Source organism: Agelaius tricolor, unplaced genomic scaffold (assembly GCF_023055355.1).
Source record: "Agelaius tricolor isolate 1412-34295 unplaced genomic scaffold, bAgeTri1.0.p SCAF_28, whole genome shotgun sequence".
Taxonomy (NCBI): domain Eukaryota; kingdom Metazoa; phylum Chordata; class Aves; order Passeriformes; family Icteridae; genus Agelaius; species Agelaius tricolor.
The window spans coordinates 7,572,424-7,594,169 of NW_027269288.1; the positions used below are offsets into that span (position 1 = coordinate 7,572,424).

A 21,746-nucleotide genomic window follows, 5' to 3' on the forward strand; every position below is an offset into this window, starting at 1 on the left:
GGTTATTCAGGCATGGGTGAAACACGCTCTTCATTTAAAATTATGATTTAACAGGGTGATCTCAGAAGCTTTTCCCAATTTTTATGATTCTATGAATTCCAGCTTTTCAACCCCTGGAACAAAACCCACAGTTCCCCCCCAAAAAACCCCACAGATTTTCCAGCAAGCACAAAGGAACCATTCAGTAGCTCTTGTATTTATATTTATTTGTCTTCAAAAGGCTGTGTTACAACTGGGGGGGATGCAAATTAATGCATTAATAAACTATGCAGTGAGTTTTGTGCAAACTTAATTTCTGTCCTACAGCGAGAAGAAACAAAATCATTTTATTGCATGAGCAGTTCCAGGGGCTTTGTGATCCTTTCAACACTGAGATTAATCAGTCACAAATGCACATTTCAGAGGAGGACAAAAATCACGTGAAAATCTCTTTATAGAGTTAATGAATGACTCACCTCCCTTCTCTCCTGAACAAGACAGCCCAAGGAAAAATGCTCCAGAAAGGTGGAGATGAAGGATTCAGCTCTCAGGAGACAAAGTCAGGGATAAAAGTTCCTCTCAGCCCCAAAAGGAGCTGATTTAAGCTGTTTTAAGAAGGGTTTTTGAGGCTGAATGGGGCTCTCCACAAACAGCTCTGCTTCAAAACCAAGTTCCACATGGAGGGAAAATAAGCAATAAATTTAAAATAGAGCAAGAGTTACTGAGGGAGGGTGTTCCCACTGATGCTGGGGTTTAGCAGAGAAATATCTACATTTCTTTACAGCCCTAAGCCCTGAACTTTGAAACCATTTGCTTGGTCACCAGGTATTTATAATTAATTATCTTTCTTTTTTTTTTTCCCAGCTCCCCTTTCCAGAGTGGCTTAGAGGCAGCGAGTTCAGACTTAGGGGCAAAGGGAAATAATCAAATAATCAGATTTACTCTTTTTTACCTTAAAACCCCTGATTTTTAAGTGTAGCTCAAGCTTAGCACTGGGTGAAAGCCCAAGACAAGACACCAGAGATGTGCTGTGTGTGTTCAGAGTGCAGAGGAATGATAGTGCTGGAGACTTATTGCCTGTAATTAGTCACAGAACCGGCTAATTAATCTCCACAAGGACAGCAGCACTCCCATTTCGTTGAAGAGGGGTTGCAGGAATGCCAGAGCAATGATCCAGGCAGGAGCACAGAAACAAAAAATAAACGTTTTAGATGCTTTTGTCTGGCTTTTCTGGGCTCTCAGCTGCTCCTGGAGGGAAGCACATTCCCAGGATTTTGGGTTTCCTGCTCTCTCATTCCTTCCAGGGAACCTGGAGGGGATGGGTTGGATTCAGGAATGCCAGAAGGAGGTTGAACAGCCAAATCCTGAATGTGCTCATGAGCTGCAAAAAGAAACCTGCATCAACCTTGAATAAATAGAGAACAGGAGCAAGCAAGAGTGAGGATCCACTCTGAGGATCCACCAGAGGATCCACTCTGCCTTCTGTGTGGTGCTCGTGTTTCTGTGAAATCTGGAATCAGCTCTCAGCTGCTCCTGGAGGGAAGCACATTCCCAGGATTTTGGGTTTCCTGCTCTCTCATTCCTCCAGGCTCCCCAGAGGGGATGGGTTGGATGCAGGACTGGATTTGGCCAGGTGGAAGATGAACAGCCAAATCCTGAATGTGCTCATGCAAAAAGAAACCTGCATCAACCTTGAATAAATAGAGAACAGCAAGCAAGAGTGAGGATCCACCAACTCTGCCTCTGTTTGGTGCTCGTGTTTCTGTGAAATGGGGACAGATTTGGCATCTTTTAGTCACGTTTTTAGTCACATTGGTTGTTCCATGCATCCAGCCAAGCCTTTAAACCTGGGAGAGCTTGGCTGGGGCCAGGTTTGGGCTGGACACCTGCAGGGACAGCACAGCCTGGGACAGGAGCTGGTTCCTCCCCTGACTCCTCCTTTTTGTCCAAATCTTTGTCCATTCCAGACCTTTGCTGTGCTGGCAATGAGCTCACTGCAGTCTGTCCTGCTCTCTGTGCCTGTATCCGTGGGCCTCTGTGGCTGGAGGGACACAAGGAATGGAAATGTCAGAATACAAGGAATTAAAATGTCAGAATACAAGGAATTAAAATGTCAGAATACAAGGAATTAAAATGTCAGGACATGAGCAATACAAATGTCAGCTTTAGCCACCCATTCTCCACATCTGAGTCACAGATCTCACCCCTTATTTTTTATCCATTAGACGCATAAATAAAGTTTAATAAATAATTTTATATGTTTAATATTTTAATAATATTAATTAATAAATAAAATTAATGATTAAATTAATAATAACAACTAATATAATATGAAATAATATTTAAAGAATAAATTAATTAATGCTTTTTATGCATTAAACACATAAATAAATTTTAATAAATAAATTTATTTATTTAATATTTTAACAATATTAATTACTAAATTAATTGCGATAATACAATATTAAATAATATTAAGATAATGAATAAATAAATAAATGTATTTTTATGCATTAAATGCAAAGATAAATTTGAATAAATTTATCTGTTTAATATTTAAATAATATTAATAATAATTACTATAATATTAAATAATATCGAAATATAGATAAAATAAATAAATTAATAAATGTATTTTTATGCATATGTCTCCACTCTACTCTTCTTCCTTCTGCCTGCAATAAACTCCACTAGGAGGAGTCTTACTCCTAAAAACGGGAAAAAACCCAATTTTGATCAGTCCCTGTGGTGAAACAAGAGCGGTGATGGGCACAGAATATCCCAGCCCTGGGGGCTCCTCTGTGCTTTTGGAATGCATGAAACAGAAACCCCTCAGAGAGAGAAAAGAATGCAGGGTTTGAATTGGAACCCTTAGAAAAACTGAAATATATTCAGCCACACAGTAGGAGTGTAAGTTTTCATTTTAAGTGAGTAGAAATATATTTTAAGTGCCTTAAGAGAGGGTGTTAATGAGTAAAAGCCCTAAAGCCCAGTTTAAAGTTCAGTAGTTTTCCCTTTCACAAAATTAACTTAGCTCCAGACATAATGAAATTGCTTACATTCCTTTCTATTCCTTTCAAGCCTTCTGATGAAATCCTCTCTTCTATTCTTTTAGTATAGTTTTAATATATAATTTTCTTTTAATATAATATATATCACTAAATAAAATCAGCCTTGTGCAACATGGAGTCGAGATTCTCATCTCCTCCCTCGTCCTGGGGCCCCTGTGAGCACCACCACGCTCGTGCAATAAACAACTGAGGTATTCACTTGATGTAAACAACTGAGGGACTCATGCAATAAACAACTGATGTTCTCATGCAATAAACAGCTTTATAACCACCAGCTTCTGTCTCTTTGAAGACCAAAAACCCTCTCCTGACTGCAAGGATGCCTCTGTCACGGACACATTTTATGAACAATCCTTTTGCTAGGATCTTTTCTCCTGAGAAGCTGAGAGGCCTCAGAAATTAAATGTAAACAATAATTATCTGCTGCTGTGGGATGCAACAGGTGCATCTGTGATTGGTCTCATGTGATTGTTTTTTATTAAGGGCCAATCACAGTCCAGCTGGCTCAGACTCTCTGAGAGTCACAAGATTTTATAATCATTCATTTCTATTCATAGCTGGCCTTCTGATGAAATCTTTTTCTTCTATTCTTTTAGTATAGTTTTAATAGATCATTTTCTTGTAATATTATATATATCATAAAATAATCAATCGGCCTTCTGCAACATGGAGTCAAGATTCTCATCTCTTCCCTCATCCTGGGACCCCTGCAGACACCGCCACACTTGTGCAATAAAGAACTGAGGTATTCATGCAATAAACAACTGATATCCTCATGCAATAAACAACTTTAGAACCACCAGCTTCTGTCTCTTTGAAGAGACCAAACCTGTGGGAATCCATAAAATCAGAAAGTTTTGGGAAAGCTGCAAAAGGCCTCAGAGACAGCAGAACTGTGATTGGAGCTAAGCAGGAGCCATGATATAGGGCAGCAGAAATGTGAAATGTAGAAAATAAGGACAAATAGAACAATGGTCTGTGTATTAATGCTTGCCTAGAATAACTCCCTAAGCTTCAGAAAAGTTTATCTAGCAAGATATTAGGAAGTTTTAAGCTTGATAATGGAGCTCTGTGCATTGTGTTTTAAGGCTTACAAGCAGGTATTGTATTCAAAATAAGCAAGCACTGTTTAACCAAAGGGATTTGTGCTTATAATGGTTGGATGGAACTGTCAATGCAGAATATATACTATACAGATATAAATACTGTCAATGTGCTTTTGCTTTGTGTGAACGGTCAAAAAAACTGATAAAGTGAGTTGTAACATGAAGTTCTTTGCCTGCTGCTGGGGACGTGAGCTGCTGGCATCTCCCCATTGCCACAACCATGGAATTTCAAGTGATGCTGGAAAATAAAACAGCCCCAGGGCCCGTTCCCAGCAGTGCCATCCCACTGGGGATTTGTGCAGAGAGCCCGGCCCAGTGCCCCAGCCCCTCTGGTGGCTGCAAGGGTGCCCCAGCTCACCTGGGTGCCTGCGCACGGTGCGGCAGAGCCTCGGGCCGGGCTGGCTGCGGTACAGGGGCTGCACGCACACCCTGCCCCTGCTGCCCCGGGGCAGGTCGCTCAGCAGCACGCTGTGCACCTGGGAAACACGGCGGGACAGCGAGAATCCCGGTCAATTTTAGGAAGGGATAAAATAAGAGAGAGAAAAAAAACCCCAAAAAACAAAAAAAAAAAACCAAAAAACCCAAAAAAAACCACCAAAAAAAAAAAACAACAAAAAAAAACAAAACAAAAAAAAACCCCAAAAAACCCACCAAAAAAACAAACAAAAAAAACCCCCAAAAAGACCAAAAAAAACCCCCAAAAAACAAAAAAAAAAACAAAAAAAACCACCCCAAAACAAACAAACAAAAACCAAAACAAACAAACAAAAAAAACAAACAAAAAACAAACCCAAGACACGTCACCCTATAAAATCCATTTTAACATTTGCAGAAACCCCCAACATCATAACACATATCCGTAACACGCAGGCTTTTCCCTCCCCGCGAACTCCCCGAGATTTCCCCGCATTTCACTGCAGGCAAACCTCCCGACAGCCGATATTTTGGGATGTTTTCTGTCCCTTGTTTCACGCACCTGCGGGGACACGCTGAGCACGGAGGAGGCGCCGCTCTGGCGCCGGCAGCGCACCCGGTACCCCCGCACGGCCCCGGCCGCGGAGTCCCAGGAGGCTCTGACGCTGCTGGGACCCGCGTCCTCAAAGCGCAGGTGCCTCACCCTGGAGCCCTCTGCGGAGAGAAAATCCCTGTTGGAGCAGGGGATTGTTCCAGAGGGATCCCCGATCCCGCCCCGGGGAGTGCTGGAAACACAGCTCGGCTTTGGTGCAGGGAGAAAATCACTCTGCATCTTCCTGCTGGAGGAGATGAGAGGATACAGGCTCGGGGGAAATGTAGGTTGGGTATTGGGGGAAAAGTTTGCTACAGAAAGGGTGATGAAGTTTTTTTATGGAAAGGTGATAAAGTTCTGGAATGGCTGCCCAGGGAGGTGCTGGAGTCACCATCCCTGGGTGTGTTTAACAAAGCCTGGGTGTGGCACTGGGTGCCAGGGTTGAGTTGAGGGGTTGGGGCTGGGTTGGTCTTGAAGGTCTCTTCCAACCTGGGGATTCTGAATAATAAAAATCCACCCAGGGACTGGATTCTGAATAATAAAAAAACCAGGATTCTGAATAATAAAAAACCTGGATTCTGAATAACAAAAATCCACCCAGGGACTGGATTCTGAGTCCACCCTGAGGCAGGAGACCCTCTAGGGGCACTCCTTGTGCTGCCCCCGCTCACCTTCCAGGGTGCAGGCCTTGGCTGACAGGGATTTCTCCTTCCCAGACCTGTAGATGGCCGTCACTGTCACCAGGTAGGTGGTGTTGGGTGCCAGGTGCTGCACCAGGGTGCTGTTGTGGCTCCCATCCACCTGCAGCAGCTTGGCTGAGTTCCCTGGCAGGGGCCCATAGAGCACCTGGTAGGAGGCCACGCTGTCCAGCACAGGAGCCCAGCTGACCTGGAAGCTGCGGGGCCCAGAGTCTGAGATGAGAACCTGAACTGGGCTGATTTCCTCTGGGAACAGTGGAGAGAGGTGAGAATGAGGATTTAATGAGAATTATTGACCTGCGTCATCTTGGGGTTCAGGGGTGTGGAATTGAAATCAACCCAGCAAGGAATTCAAATCAACCAAGTGGAATTAAAATCAACCCACTGGAATTCAAATCAACCCAGTAAAATTACAATCAACCCTGTGGAATTGAAATCAACCCACTGGAATTCAAATCAACCCAGTAAAATTACAATCACCCCTGTGGAATTGAAATCAACCCAGCAAGGAAGTAAAATCAACCCAGCAAGGAATTAAGATCAACACAGTTGAATTAAAATCAACCCAGCAAGGAATTAAAATCAACTCACTAGAAATAAAATTAACCCAGTGGAATTGAAATCAACCCAGCAAGGAATTCAAATCAACCCAGTGGAATTAATATCAACACACTGGAATTGAAATCAGCCCAGCAAGGAATTCAAATCAGCCCAGCAAGCAGATGTTGATGCTCATCCCACAGCTCAGCCCAAAGCAAAGAGTTTCTCTGCCTTTCAGCCACAGCTGTTCTCACATGCAGAAAATTAATATTGTGTGCAAGTCCACCTCGACTCTGCCACCCCTGCCCAGTTTTCAGTTTGCCCCCTCTGTGCAGTCCGTCCCCAGCATAAATCTGAGTTATTTTCTGCACAGAGAGGCTGATTTTTATTATTTTCTGCACAGAGAGGCTGATCCTGCTCCGAGTTCTTCCCCTCTCAAACCCAGACTTCCCTTAGGTCATCCCAGCATCCTCCATCTCCACCTCCAGCCCCAGGTGGGATCCTGTCCTTGTCCACAAGGCCCAAGCCATGCCCCTTTACCTGGCAGGGTGGTGACCCAGGTACCTGGCACAGTGGTGACCCTGGTGCCCCAAGGTCCCAGCCATGCCCCTTTACCTGGCAAGGTGGTGCCCCTGGTCCCAGCCATGCCCCTTTACCTGGCAGGGTGGTACCCCAAGGTCCCAGCCATGCCCCTTTACCTGGCACAGTGGTGACCCTGGTGCCCCAAGGTCCCAGCCATGCCCCTTTACCTGGCAGGGTGGTGACCCTGGTCCCAGCCATGCCCATTTTACCTGGCACAGTGGTGACCCTGGTCCCAGCCATGCCCCTTTACCTGTCAGGGTGGTGCCCCTGGTCCCAGCCATGCCCATTTTACCTGGCAGGGTGGTGACCCTGGTTCTCTGGGGAGGGAAGTAGTGCACGTTGGACTCGGGGATCAGCGCCACCTCGTAGGTGGTTCCTGGTGCCAGCTGGCTGAGCACGAGGCTGCTCTGAGCCCCGGGCACCTGCAGGGTGCTCCTGGCAGCGGGGTCCCCCCCCGGGCCGTACTCCAGGCTGTAGAAGCCGCTGTCCTGGGACAGCAGCTGCGGCCACACCAGGCGGAAGCTGCTGGAGGTGACGTCGGTGGCGTGCAGACGGTTGGCTTGGATGACATCTGGAAAAGGGACAGGGGACAGAAATCACTGCTGGCATCAACCCCCACAGCAGGAGCAGCTGCAGTCCCAGCCCTTCTGGGTCAGAGATGCAGCTGGCAGCAGCCCTGAAGTCACCAAGGGGTGGTGGTGGATTAAGGGGTTTTTTGATTCAGAGATGGAGTAGCTGAGAGGTGTTGTAAAGGCTTTTATTTTATTTTTTATCCTTTTATTTTTATCTTATTTTATTTTTAATATATTTATATTTTAATATATTATTTAATATTTTAAATATATTTTAATATGTTTTATTTTTTAATATATTTTGTATTTTCTATAGTAATTTTTTAATATATTTTTATGTCTACTTTATTTTTATAATTTATATATACTCAATATATAAATATTTAATATATATTTTATTATATACATTTATATTTTAACAATATTTTATATTTCATACTTTTTATTTTATATATTCATATATATTTATATTTTATATTTATACTTTAACATATTTTATATATTTATTATATTTATATATTTTATATATCTATATTTATTTTATATTCTGTTTAAATATATAATATATGTTTACTTAAAGATATTTATATACCTTATATTTTTATTTAATATATTTATATTTTGTATATTTTATTTACATATTTCTATTTTAAAATTAATTTTTATTTTTTAGTTTAATGTGAAGGATGAGACAATACAGATGTTATAATTTGCGTTATCACAATCAGAAGCCACCTATTTCTTAATTATAATACATTATAAGTGTTTCTTGGCCTATAAGCTTTTATAACACTAAATTTATATATTTGTATATTTATTTAAATATACATTTACATATATACTTAAATGTATTTATATACCTTATTATATTTTATTTTATATATTAATATTTTGTACATTTTTATTTAAAATAAAATGCTGTAAATGTATTAAGCTAATTATCTACAATTACCTTTTTTGAGTTGTATTACAATGTATTTTTACATTTCTATTTCCCTGAAGCACCCAGCCTACAGATCTGGTCTAGATCGAGAGACCTGGTCTAGATCTGGTCTAGATCGAGAGATCTGGTCTGGAACTCTAATCTAGGGTAGAGAATTAATTCTCTACAGATTAATTTCCCCGTGGAAATCCCCAACCAGTGACACCAAACCAGCAAAGCCCTGCCCAAGAAGCCGCCCAGAGCGTGGAGAGCTCCATTTCCCCTGCTCAGTGCCCAGGGGAGAGGGCAGGGCCTGGGCAGTGCCAGCCCAGCTGAGGTCACTCCCTCCTGCCGGGCTCACAGAGCTCCCTTGTTCGGTGACATTCGACACTCAGAGAGGGCCCTCTTGTGCCACCTCACCTCTCCCTGCCCCTGGGCATGGAACTCTCAGAAACCACAGAATCCACAGAATGCACAAAACCACAGAATCCACAGAATGCACAAAACCACAGAACCCACAGAATTCACACAATCACAGAATCCACAGAATTCACACAATCACAGAATCCACAGAATTCACACAATCACAGAATCCACAGAATTCACACAATCACAGAATCCACAGAATTCACACAATCACAGAATCCACAGAACCCACAGAATTCACACAATCACAGAATCCACAGAATCCACAGAATACTCAGAACCACAGAATCCACAGAATCACAGAATTCTCAGAACCACAGAATTCACAAAATCACAGAATCCACAGAGTTCTCAGAACCACAGAATTCTCAGAATCCACAGAAATCACAGAATCCCCAGGTTGGAAGAGACCTTCAAGACCACGGAGTCCAACCCAGCCCCAGCACCTGAACTCAACCCTGGCGCCCAGGGCCACACCCAGGCTTTGTTAAACACACCCAGGGATGGTGACTGCTTCTTTTTGAGCCTTTTTTTTTGTGCCACCTCGGAGTTCCAGAGCACAAATTCCAGGCACAAATCCCTCTGGTGGAGCTGGGCAGCTCCCTCTGCTCCTTGGCCCTTCTGATGTGTCCATTTTGGGCACAATTCCACCGTTCTCTGGTCTTCCAGAGGGGCACAAACACACAGGACTTTGTTTCTAACTCCAGGGGAGTGGCATGGAGATCTCTTCTGGTTTAAAATGATTTTTAAGAGCTTTGAAGTGCCCCTAAATCCTTGTAAAAGCACCTTCCAGCTCATGCTCAGGTAGCTCTCTCTGGCTTCCCATTGCACAGAGGTGAAGGGAGGCACAGAATCCCTCCCAAAGCTGCAAACTGGGGCTGCTTTGCCTCCCCAGACTCGTCCTTTAGCTGGGAGAGGATCAGCTCTCCTCCCCTGAGCTGCTCTGAGCCCTGCCAGCTTCCCTGTACCAAATAAAACAGGCTCAGTTTTTCCTCTGAGCTGTTCCCTGGCAGGAACATTTCCCTGCTCTGTGCCCTGCCCATCCCAGTGATCCCATCCCAGTGATCCCATCCCATATCCTGGGGCCCTGCACCCTTCTGGGAGCCCCACAAACCCCAGGGGCCAAGCCACAAAGGGACAGGGAGCACAGGAAAGGTCTCAGCGCTGCCAAAAATCCTGCCAAAAGCTCAGGGAGTGGAAATGAGTGAGCTTGGAGCAGGGAAACTGTGAATGGAGGGGGCAGATCAAAGGACGAGGGGCAGGGAGCCCACAGCAACAGTTCTGCCCCTTCTTGCCAGAGCCCTGGAAGTTTCAGCATAGAAAGAGGGCAATAAAGCACAGAAAATAGAGAAATAAAAGCCCACAATTGTGAGAAATGGATTTATAGAGAGTTCTCAAACACAAGGCCCACACAGTGTGCATCTGTGTGCAAACCTGGAGATAAGAAATGCTGATTTAGAAATGCCATGGAACAGGACAGACATTGTGGAGAGAGAAATGGAACCAGAAAAAAAAAAGTTTCAAAAGATGACCTTACAGAAAAGATTAGACATTTTGGAGAAATAGAACTATGAAAGATGCATTGTAGTAGGAGCCATGAGGGGTAATTTTAGATGATTGGCCTTAAAACATGTACAACATAATGTAGCTAAAGCAAATAAGCAAAAAAACCCCACTTACAATGTACTATAATTAAGAAATAATCAACTTCTGGTTGTAATAGCATGAATTATAACATCTGTATTGTCTCACCGTTCGCATGAGACTGAAAATAAAATAAAAGTTTTTCAAGCACCTCTCAGTTGCTCCATCTCTAAGTCAGAAAAAAGCTGAATCCAACACACAGTGTTTCCCAACCCCTCTGCTCCCAGAGGGAAACAGCAATAATTAATAATAATTAATAATAATAATTAATAATTAATATCCTGTAGTGGGCCCAGGCAGTGCCTGCCTGGTGACACTCAGCTGGTGACACTTTCCCTCCACCTCCTGCCTCTTGGGGACTCCATTTTGCAGCCAGGAGCTCTGCAGAGATCAGGATCAGACTTGCAGGAATGCTGCTGGCTTCATGATGAGGGTAAGAAAAAAACAGCAGCAAGAACAACTGAACAGCAAGAACAGGACAGATTTGTCCCAAATCCCAGCTGCAGCTTCTCAGACCCACATCAGGACAGGTTCTCCTGCAGTTTTCAGACCCAGATTAGCCAGGATTTCTGCCTGGCTCCAGGAGAACCTGTCCTAATCTGTGGATTATTTCTAATTCTAGATTATTTCTAGAATAATTATTTCTAATTCTATTTCTAATTCTCCTAATCTGGCTCTGAGAAGCTGCAGCTGGGATTTTGGGACGAATCAAATCTGTGTTCTGGCTCTGTTTGATGTGAGTTGGGCAAGGTTCTGATTCTGGCAGGGGGGACAGAGCTCAAAGCCTTCCCTGCAGCAGGACTCACAAAATCAGACTTGCAGGAATGCTGCTGGCCTCATGATGAGGTTAAGGAAAAAAAAAAAACAGCAGGAAGAACAGCTGAACAGCAAGAACAGGACAGATTTGTCCCAAATCCCAGCTGCAGCTTCTCAAACCCAGATTGGGACAGGTTCTCCTGTAGTTTTCAGACCCAAATCAGGACAGGTTCTCCTGCAGCTTCCCAAACCCAAATTGGGACAGGTTCTCCTGCAGCTTCTCAGACCCAAATTGGGACAGGTTCTCCTGTAGTTTTCAGACCCAAATTGGGACAGGTTCTCCTGTAGTTTTCAGACCCAGTTTAGGACAGGTTCTCCTGCAGCTTTCAGACCCAAATCAGGACAGGTTCTCCTGCAGCTTTCAGACCCAAATCAGGACAGGTCCTCCTGCAGCTTCTCAGACCCAAATTGGGACAGGTTCTCCTGCAGCTTCCCAGACCCAGTTTAGGACAGGTTCTCCTGGAGTTTTCAGACCCAGTTTAGGACAGGTTCTCCTGGAGTTTTCAGACCCAGATTAGGACAGGTTCTCCTGCAGCCAGACAGAAGAACCTGTCCTAAACTGGGTCAGAGAAGCTGCAGCTGGGAGTTGGGACAAAATCACTTCTGGCTCTGTTTGATGTGAGTGGGGCAAGGTTCTGGTTCTGGCAGGGGGGACAGAGCTCAAAGCCTTCTCTGCAGCAGGACTCACCCAGGACCCATTTTGGGTCAGAAATGCTCTGCTCTGAGCACATGTGGGACGTGGTGATGCTCAGGGCTTGCAGGCTCCTGCAAAGCCTGGCCCAGGAGCTGGTGCCAAAGGCTGGCAGGAGTCAGCAGCCCCAGCTTAACTGGGCTGAGCACAGAGCAAGTGGCTGCAGGCACGGGGCTGATGTCAGCTCAGAGGAATGCCTTGCTTTCACAACACTGAGGGTCCTTCCCCAGCACCAAATGCCACACTTTGGGCACATCTGAGATGCACAGAAGGAGCCTGAGCTCCTGCACAGCCTGGGAACCTTCCCCTCCCTCTGGGCAGGGTGGAGGTGCCTGCCAGGAGCCAGCTGTGCCACAGCCAGGCTGGCTGGGAGCTGCTTTCTGCAGGGAAAAAAAAAAATGTCCTGATCTTAGGACTGAAAACCTCTTGTAAAGCTATGGAGAAGATGCAATTGATGCATCAGAGTCCCCTTTTCCTTGTAAGGCCTTGAAAAGTTTGGGGCAATGATTTGTTCAGCAAAGGGCTCCAGGCTAAAGTAAGCAAATGTTAAAGTAGCTGTGATGCCATGAGAAGTTTGAACAGAGAAAAAGAGAAGAGTGATGAGACCCTGTGCCCTCACAGAGAGGAGAAGATCTCTGCTCTCAGAGCTGAAGGTGATTTCAGAAATAGATGCAGAGAACATTTGCTCTTGAACAGCTCATCCTTAAACTAAGGATACCCCATAAGCTGACATGGCCCATGAACACAACTGTAGGAAAAGCTGTGAAAAAGCAGGAGGGACTTCAGGATTGCATGGGCTGAGGGAAAACAGGCAGTGAGCACCCCCAGCCCCTGTCCTGCCCCCCTCCCAGGGCATCTCTGGAGCCATTGCAGCCCCACCACATCTCAGGGGTGTCTCCCTGTGCAGGCTGGGCCCACCTGAGGCAGCTTGGCAGGGAGCCTTGGTTTGGAATTTCTGCGGAGCAGGCAGGAAACAGCCCAGCCTGGAGAGCAGATGGAAGGAGGAGAGCAGCTCCTGACAAAGCTTGTTTGTGCCTCTCCAAAAGCCTCCACTGTGTTTTTGGGTTTTTTTTGGTTTTTTGTTGTTTTTTTTTTTAAGAGTAGCAGGAGATGAAGATAAGAGAGGAGTGATAATTAAACCAGTCTGGGCCATTCCAGAGCTGGAATTAATTAATTCCTGCCTGCCAAGATGCTGTCAGTCCCTGCCATGCCAGGAGGGGTGCTGGCTGAGGGCTGCCTCCTCCAGGTAGGGAGCAGTGGATTAAGTGGCTTTATTAAGGTGAAATCAGGTGATGTGACCAAAACCTGGCACTTTGCAAGCCCTGGGTTCCTGTGGGAATCTCACCCAGCATTAAAATCCCAGCCCAGGAGGTTTTAGGGCTTGCTGGATTCATAGAATGAACATTACCCTCAGGCACACCTGTCCTGACCTCTGCAGGTTTTAGATCTCCTTTGTTCTTTTGGGGTTTCACACAAAACAACACAGCTGGGACTCCTCAAACCTTTGTTTTTTGGGGTTTCACCCCAAAGGATATAGCTGTGACTCCCCAAACCTTTGTTCTTTTGGGGTTTCACAAAAATGGACATGGCTGGGACTCCCCAAACCTTTATTCTTTGGGATCTCACACGAAAGGACATGGCTGTGACTGCCCAAATCTTCGTTCTTTCGGGGTTTAACCCCAAAGGACATGGCTGCGCCTCCCCAAACCTTTGGTTTTTGGGGTTTAACCCCAAAGGAAACAGCTGTGGTTCCCCTTTGCCCTTTTGGGGTCTCACAGGGCAGGCAGCTGTGGCACAGGGGCATTTCCAGTGGCATTTCCCTCTCTGCAGCCCTGTGAGGGGCACAGAATTAACCTTGGCCTGCCGAGGCAGGGCTGGGCTGTTCCTCCAAAGGCTCTGCTGGCCAAGTCAGTCCAGGGATCTGGCAGATGTGGAACACGTTAGAACAGGGATTTATGGAACAAAAACATTCCTTTCCTATAGCCTCAATGCTGACAGCAGGCACTGTCCTGAACTGTGTTTTGTAAGAGAACAACTGCAGGAGTTGGAGGTCTCAGCCCCTGATGGTGAATTTCAGGGAGTCAGATCTATCCCAAACCAGAGCTGGAAGGAGCTGACAGGACCAAATCCTTGCCAGGGACACACATCCCATTTTAGATGTGCTCAACACGTTTGTGTTCCTCCATCAGCTGGCACAGAGACAGAAACTTTTGAGAGGAAAGAAATAAAAACCACTCTGAGTGTGAAAATCAGCTCACGGGGCTCAGGCACTTTGTGTCCACAATTTACTGAGGTGAAATCACTCCTGTTTGGGAAATCTTTGGTTAACAGCCTGTGCAGGTGGGGCATTTCTGAGCTCTGCCTGGGGTGTGCAGATGCCTGACCTGCATGACTCATCCCAAAGACTTGTGGGGTTTTAAGGAATTCAGATATTTTGAGTTCCTCGTTCCCAGCTGAACTCCTCACAAACACAAGTTCACCTCACCAAAGGGAACCTGTCCCACTCACACAAATATTCCAAGGGCAAATATTTATCCCAGACCTCCCAGAAGCCTTGGTTTGTACTCGGACCTGTGGCAGGGATTTGGTAATTGGATTCTGGTGATAATTGCTTATATTAATTAACCAATCACTCAAAGCTGTGCCTGTCTGGAGACAGTCACAGATTTTTCTTTAGTGTTATATAGTATGGTTATAATATATAATACTAATAATATATAACAAATATATATAATAATATAATATAGTATTAATTTAATATAGTATAGTTTTAATAAAGCAATTGTTCAGCCTTCTGAATCATGGAGTCAGAGCACATTATTCTCTGTAGTACAGTTATAATATAGTTATAATATAATATTAGTGTCATATAGTATAGTTTTAATAAATCAATTGTTCTGAATCATGGAGTCAGAGCATGCTATTCTCTTTAGTATAGTTATAATATAGTATTAATATAATACTATATATATAATTACTATAAGATATTATATTACATACAATATATATCATATATAATTATATATAATATATATAATATATTATATATAATACCATTAATATAATACTACGTATACACCATACTATATTAATACTATATTATATCAATAGTATTAATATAGTATTAAAATAGTATTAAATAGTATAATATAATATAGCAATTGCTCAGCCTTCTGAACCATGGAGTCAGAGCACATTATTCCCTTCTGTATAATTATAATATAGTATTAATGTCATATAATACAATTTAATAAAGCCATTATTCTGAACCATGGGGTCAGAGCAAATTATTCTCTTTACTGTAGTTATAATACCGTATTAATGCCATGTAGTTTTAATGAAGCAATTGTTCTGAACCATGGGGTCAGAGCACATTATTCCCTTCTGTATAGTTATAATATAGCATTAATGTCATATAATATAATTTAATGAAGCAATTGTTCTGAACCATGGGGTCAGAGCACCTTATTCCAGAGCTGGGTGATCACCTACACCAACAGCGATCGACCTGCACCATCCGAGCCCCGTGCCAGGCCCTGCTGCCCCCTCCTGTCCCAGCCTACCTCGGATGGCGTCCCTGAGCTGCTGGGTGATGATGGGCAGGTCATCCACGTCCACAAAGTGCAGGTGCGTGTCCGAGGGCGGGCTGGCAGCCGCCGAGAGCTGCAGGAAGTTCCCGCGGCCGGTGCTGACGATGAACACGGTCACCCCCATGTCCTTCAGCAGCTGCATGGGCTCCGAGATGTCATCCGTGGAGAAGCCATCCGTCACCCACAGCAGCACCTTGGGCACGTCCGGCCTGGCCCCAGCCTCGCTGCTGAAGAGCTTTTCCTTGGCCAGGGACAGCGCCTTGCCCGTGTTGGTGTCGCCCATCCGCTGCCGCGTGCCCCCGATGGCTTTCCTCAGCGAGTCCCTGCTCAGGTGCTGGTCAAAGGGGAACTCCATGCTGGGCGTGGTGCTGATGTGGATGATGCTGGTCTGCACATCCCGAGGGCCAAAGGTGAAAGGGTGCAGGAGGTCCCACATGAACTCCTTGACTTTGGAGAACTCATAGCGGGAGACGCTGGCAGAGCTGTCCAGCAGGAACAGGAGGTCGCCCTCGGTGTTGGAGGTGGATGGCTGGGGAGCTGGCAGGGCAGAGAGAGGGAACTGCATCAGTGGAGTGCTGTGAGCCCCAAACCTGCACAGGCTGGGGAGGCACAGCCCTGTCCTTTGGGGTGAGACCCCAAAAGAACAAAGAGGAGTCACAGCTGTGTCCTTTTGTGTGAAACCCCAAAAGAACAAAGGTTTGGGGAGTCACGGTTTTATCCTTTTCGGTGAAACCCCAAAAGAACAAAAGGGAGTCCCAGCCATGTCCTTTTGGGTGAAACCCCAAAAAACAAAGCTTTGGGGAGTCCCAGCCATGTCCTTTGGGGTGAAACACCAAGAGAACAAAGAGGAGTCACAGCTGTGCCCTTTTGGGTAAAACCCCAAAAGAACAAAGGTTTGGGGAGTCACAGCCAAATCCTTTTGTATGAAACCCCAAAAGAATAAAGTACAGACACAGTTGTGTCCTTCTGGGTTAAACCCCAAAAGAACAAAGATCTGGGGAGTCAGACTGTGTCCTTTTGTGTGAGACCCCAAAAGGACAAAGAGGAGTCACAGCCATGTCCTTTTGGGTAAAACCCCAAAAAACAAAGGTTTGGGGAATCACAGCTCTGTCCTTTTTTCTGTACCCTGCGGCTCTGGGGCACCATCCCGTAAATGCTGGTTTTCCCCATTACTCATTGCTGTTAATTACTCATTGCTGTTAATTAGGGAGAGCCCCATCCTGACCCCACAGGGCCCTGCCCTGGTTAACCAAACCAGCAGCTGGAGGGCAGGGGGGTGTTTGGAGCTGAAGGGACCCTCTGTGGGCTGAGCAGAAGCTTCTCCTTCATTCCAACCCCATCCCATGTGTGACACTCACTCCTGTGAGATGGAAACAAATTCTTCCTGTTCAGCAGAAAGAACCCATTAAAAATAAATAAATAAAATAAAATCGAGACAAAGGCTCTGCCCCCCACCAACCCCATCCCATGTGTGACGCTGACTCCTGCACGAGATGGAAACAAATTCCTCCTGTTCAGCAGAAAGAATCCATTAAAAAAAAAAAAAAAAGAAAATCGAGACAAAGGCTCTGCCCCCATCAGGAGTGTGGCAAGGCTCACAAAGCAACCAAGACACTGAAATCCTGAGCAGGTCCAGGCTCCCAATTCCCTCATCCTTCCTCCTGCTCCTTGTCCTGCATCCAGCACAAACATGCCATCCGTGCCAGAGGTGGAGGTTTGCAACCACCAAATCCCTGCTCACGCAAGCAGCTGCTGCTCTCGGGCGCTTCAGACGGCGTGGCCAGGTGCCAGATGAGGATTTCTCATTTTCAGGGGGGATCTGGAGCACCCATGAGCATTTTCCTGCCTCCTGGAGTGTCAGGGATAACTGAGATGTGATCCCTGAGCTCTGCTGGGGCCTGGGCAGGGACAGGGACACAGCAGGGTCCTGCTGTCACCCCCTACGTGAGCCTGGGTCGATGCCCCGAGCTCAGAAGTGTTTTGAAGGGCTGGATTTGGGAAGCAAAATGTCCCCATGGAAACACAACGCTGCCTGCTGGCTTTTCCAGGAGGAGGAGAGCAGCTGGCCAGGCTTCCCCTGATGCTGACGGGAGAGATCCGGGCTGGGAGCTGAGCACAGCCTGATTCACACAGCCCCAGCCTCTGGGGCTCCCTCACAGCCAGCAGGGACCAGCTCCTGTCCAGGGTAGCTCTGCTTGACATCCCACTGTTGTCTTCTCCCACTGCTCGTGTTGGAACTCTGGGTGCTGAGGGTTTTAAGTTTTCTGTGCTTTTAAAGGTACAGACCCCAAAGAGAACCTTTCTCCACATCCCCAGGTCGATGCAGAGTTCCAAAATGGAATGACAGAACTGGGATTGTGGGTGTGGAGTTGGTTAGAAGTGTGTAAAATCACAGGGTGGAAAACTGAGAGTTTGGGGTTTTAGAATATAGAAATAAATATGAAGGAAGATGGAGGTTTTAGGGTGGAGGCAGGTTGTTCTTCTTCTCCATGGGTAAATTGTTCCTGTGCCCGTGGCACCACAGCCCCTCTGGACAAGGCAGCAGGAGCTGTGCCAGGCTGGGGTGGGCATCTCCTGCCCAGAGAGGGGGAGGCCAAAGGCAGCTCATCCAAACGAGCTCATCCAAACCCAGCTCAGCCCCAAACCCAGCTCAGCCCCAAACCCAGCTCAGCCCCAAATGCTGATCCTCCTGAACCCAGCTCATCCAAACCCAGCTCAGCCCAGCCCCAAACCCAGCTCAGCCCAGCCCCAAACACTGATCCTCCTGAACTCAGCTCATCCAAACCCAGCTCAGCCCCAAACCCAGCTCATCCCAAATACTGATCCTCCTGAACCCAGCCCATCCAAACTCAGCTCAGCTCATCCAAACCCAGCTCAGCTCAGCCCCAAACCCACACCCAGCCTCTGGAGCAGGGCACAACCCCTGTGGAATGCCAAGGCTGCCTTGTCACAGCCCCTGAAGGCCTGAGCATTGTTCAGAGCTGGGAAATGCCACGGGTTGGGAAAATGCCACGGGCTCCCAGGGTGGCAGCAGGGCAGGACAATGGGAATGTGCCACGGGCTCCCAGGGTGGCAGCAGGGCAGGACAATGGGAATGTGCCATGGGCTCCCAGGGTGGCAGCAGGGCAGGACAATGGGAATTGCTGCTGCCGGGGTGGACTTGGGGAGCTGGGACAATGGCAGGAGCTGCAGCACTGTTCCTGCCCCAGCTGGGACACTGAGGGACAGACCCCAGCACCCTGTGGGGGATCTGAACCCAGCTGGGACATTGAGGGATAAAATCCAGCCTGGGACACGGGGACAGACCCCAGTGGGACACAGAGGGACAGAAGCCAGCACCCTGTGAGGGACAGACGCCAGTGGGACATGGAGGGACAGACACGAGGCTCCCTCTGGTTCCCCAATGGATTGCAGTTCCCAGGTGCCCTGAAAATCAACCAGAACCATCCCTGCAGCCTCAGAACCAACCCTGGAGCCACTGAACCAACAGAACCAAACACAACCATCCCTGCAGGCACTGAAAAGCAACCAGAACCATCCCTGCAGCCTCAGAACCATCCCTGAAGCCTCAGAACCAAACAGAACCAAACACAACTATCCCTACAAGTACTGAAAACCAACCAGAACCATCCCTGCAGCCTCAGAACCTTCTCCACACCAGGACAGACTGAACTGCAGCAGCTCAGCCACCGCTGAGGGGGGAATCCTGCCCTGATTCAGGATTGGGACATCATCCGTGTGTCCGTCCGTCCATCCCTGTCCATCCATCCCTCCCTTTCCCAATTCCAGCTCTGCAGGACTGCCCCGTTATCATTTCCCATCAGCAGCTCCCAGGAGAAAGAAAAGCTGAAGTTTTAAAGCCGAAGTGATTGAATTACGGCGATCAGGAGAGAACAGAGCGTTAATCACTGCCTGGCTCCTCTCAGAGCCCTCAGTGAGGAGCGAGCGCTTTTCCATGGGATTGCTTTAACTCTGTAAATTTCTGAACAATTTCCTCTTCCCCGCCGGGAGCAAAAGCGACAAAATTACATTCTAATTAATTTCTTGCTGCGATTACAGACAGGTTTCTTGCGCACAACTACTTCTAAACACCCAAAGCAGCACGTTATGCTCAGTTTTTATTCTGCAAAGAGTTTTTGAGGCCAGCAGGAGGCAAAGAAGGGGGAAAAGCAGCTCAGGAACACTTCACCTTTCAGGCACTCACCTGGCTCAGGTGTGTCCTGTCCCACAGCAAAATGCAGCCACAGAATAAAGGGAAAGCAGCACCATAAGCTCAGTTTTTATTCTGAGAAGGGGTTTTGAGGCAGGCAGGAGGCAGGGAATGAGGTAAAGCAGAGCAGAAACGTTTTGGTTTTCAGGCACTCACCTGGCTCAGGTGTGTCCTGTCCCGCAGCAAAATGCAGTGCCAGAAAAATGGAAAGCAGCACCATAGGTTGAGTTTTTATTCTAAAAAGGGTTTTTGAGGTGAGCAGGAGGCAAAGAACAGGGAAAAGCAGAGCAGGAACCCTTCACCTTTCAGGCACTCACCTGGCTCAGGTGTGTCCTGTCCCGCAGCAAAATGCAGCCACAGAAAAAGGGAAAACACCACCTTGGCCAACATAGCAGAGCCTGGTCCTGCCCAAAGCGCCTTAAATCCACCTGAGGGAGCCCAGCAAAGCCCGAGCTCAGTCATAGTCCGGGTCCGGCAGCCCCCAGGGCCATCCTGCAGCTCCGTCCGGGCTGCGCTGCGCTGGGCTGCGAGCTCTGGCTCCTGCAGGGAATTTTCCTTCCTCCCCCCACTCCTTTTAAAGCCATAAATCCATCCTGACAGGGAGGGTTGGAGGGGAGGCAGCTCCTGCTGCTCGTCCTCCTCCTCCTCCTCCTCTTCTTCTGCCGAGTTGAGCTCGCCCCAGGAGCGGGGGTTTCGTCCGTGCGCAGCTGGGCTTGGCTTGGAAAAAAAAAATAAAAATAAAATAAAATTGAAAAATATATATATATGTCCCTGTAGATAAAACTTTGGACCTGAGAGGCACTGGCAGCAGGCCAGGAGCTACAGGGAATGAAAAGAAAAAAACCAGAAAAAAACAAAAAAAAAAAAAAAAGAAAAAGGAAAGAGAAAAAAAAGGGAAAGAAAACTGAGAGAAATCCAAAGTCCTGCTGGTCTGGAATGAGCTGGAAGAGGGAAAAAGGCGTTTATAAAGGAAAGGAAGAGTGGGGAAGGCAGGGAGCTGCCCTGCCCCGGGAATATTGGCCAATCTGCTGGGAGGAGCACGGGGAGCTCGGAGCTGCCCACGGGGCCCTCCCAGCGCTGCGGACACGCGGGGCTGCGGCCCCTGTGTCCCCCTGCCAGGGAAATTAATGCACAAACACCAAAAAATTAATGCACAAACACCAGGAAATTAATGCACAGACACCAGGAAAATTAATGCACAAACACCAGGAAATTAATGCACAAACACCAGAAAATTAATGCACAAACACCAGGAAAATTAAATCCACAAACACCAGGAAAATTAAATCCACAAACACCAGAAAATTAATGCACAAACACCAGGAAAATTAAATCCACAAACACCAGGAAAATTAAATCCAAAACCACCAGAAAATTAATCCACAAACACCAGAAAATTAATCTACAAACACCTTTGTTGAAAGCTTCAGAGGGAGGAGAGGCTGATTCAGATCCCTGAATTCCTGCATCCCTAACCCAGACATCCACTTGTCCCCGCCAAATCCAACCAAATCCCACCAAATCCCATCATATCCCACCAAATCCCACCAAATCCCACCAAATCCCACCATATCCCACCAAATCCCACCAAATCCCATCATATCCCACCAAATCCCACCAAATCCTCCTCCTGCCCCATCTCCAGACCCATCCAGAGCCCCTTGCTGAATTAATGGAGATTATTTGCTTCCATGCCTCACTTCCCAATTTAATAATTAAAATTGTAATTCATAATAATTTTTAATAAAAAATTATTAATTGATTTGTATTATTTTAATAACATTTTATTACATTTTTAAACAATTGTTAATATTAAATTTTTATAAACTGCACCTCTCTGAGTTGCAGCCCCTCTCTCCAAAGGATTTGTTGAAAGCTTCAAAGGGAGGAGAA

The 21,746-nt window shown here is 46.4% G+C and overlaps 1 protein-coding gene across 7 annotated transcripts; it reads right to left on the minus strand.

The window, feature by feature from the left end:
* Window positions 1-189: 189 nt before the first annotated feature.
* VWA1 (von Willebrand factor A domain containing 1) lies at window positions 190-20,866 on the minus strand. 7 transcript variants are annotated; one of them, XM_071448905.1, is made up of 7 exons: window positions 20,171-20,856; window positions 15,617-16,180; window positions 7,275-7,553; window positions 5,834-6,106; window positions 5,133-5,284; window positions 4,515-4,632; window positions 190-2,020 (listed from the first exon to the last, which is right to left on the minus strand). In XM_071448905.1, exons 1-7 carry the CDS (start codon window positions 20,313-20,315, stop codon window positions 1,971-1,973), a joined length of 1,581 nt encoding a protein of 526 aa, XP_071305006.1. In that variant the 5' UTR covers window positions 20,316-20,856; the 3' UTR covers window positions 190-1,970. The 7 variants fall into 7 exon arrangements, 6 of the variants coding, with proteins under 6 accessions (XP_071305006.1, XP_071305007.1, XP_071305008.1 ...); XM_071448906.1 differs by lacking the exon at window positions 20,171-20,856 and adding an exon at window positions 20,010-20,157; XM_071448907.1 differs by lacking the exon at window positions 20,171-20,856 and adding an exon at window positions 19,848-19,944.
* Between the last annotated feature and the right edge of the window lie 880 nt (window positions 20,867-21,746).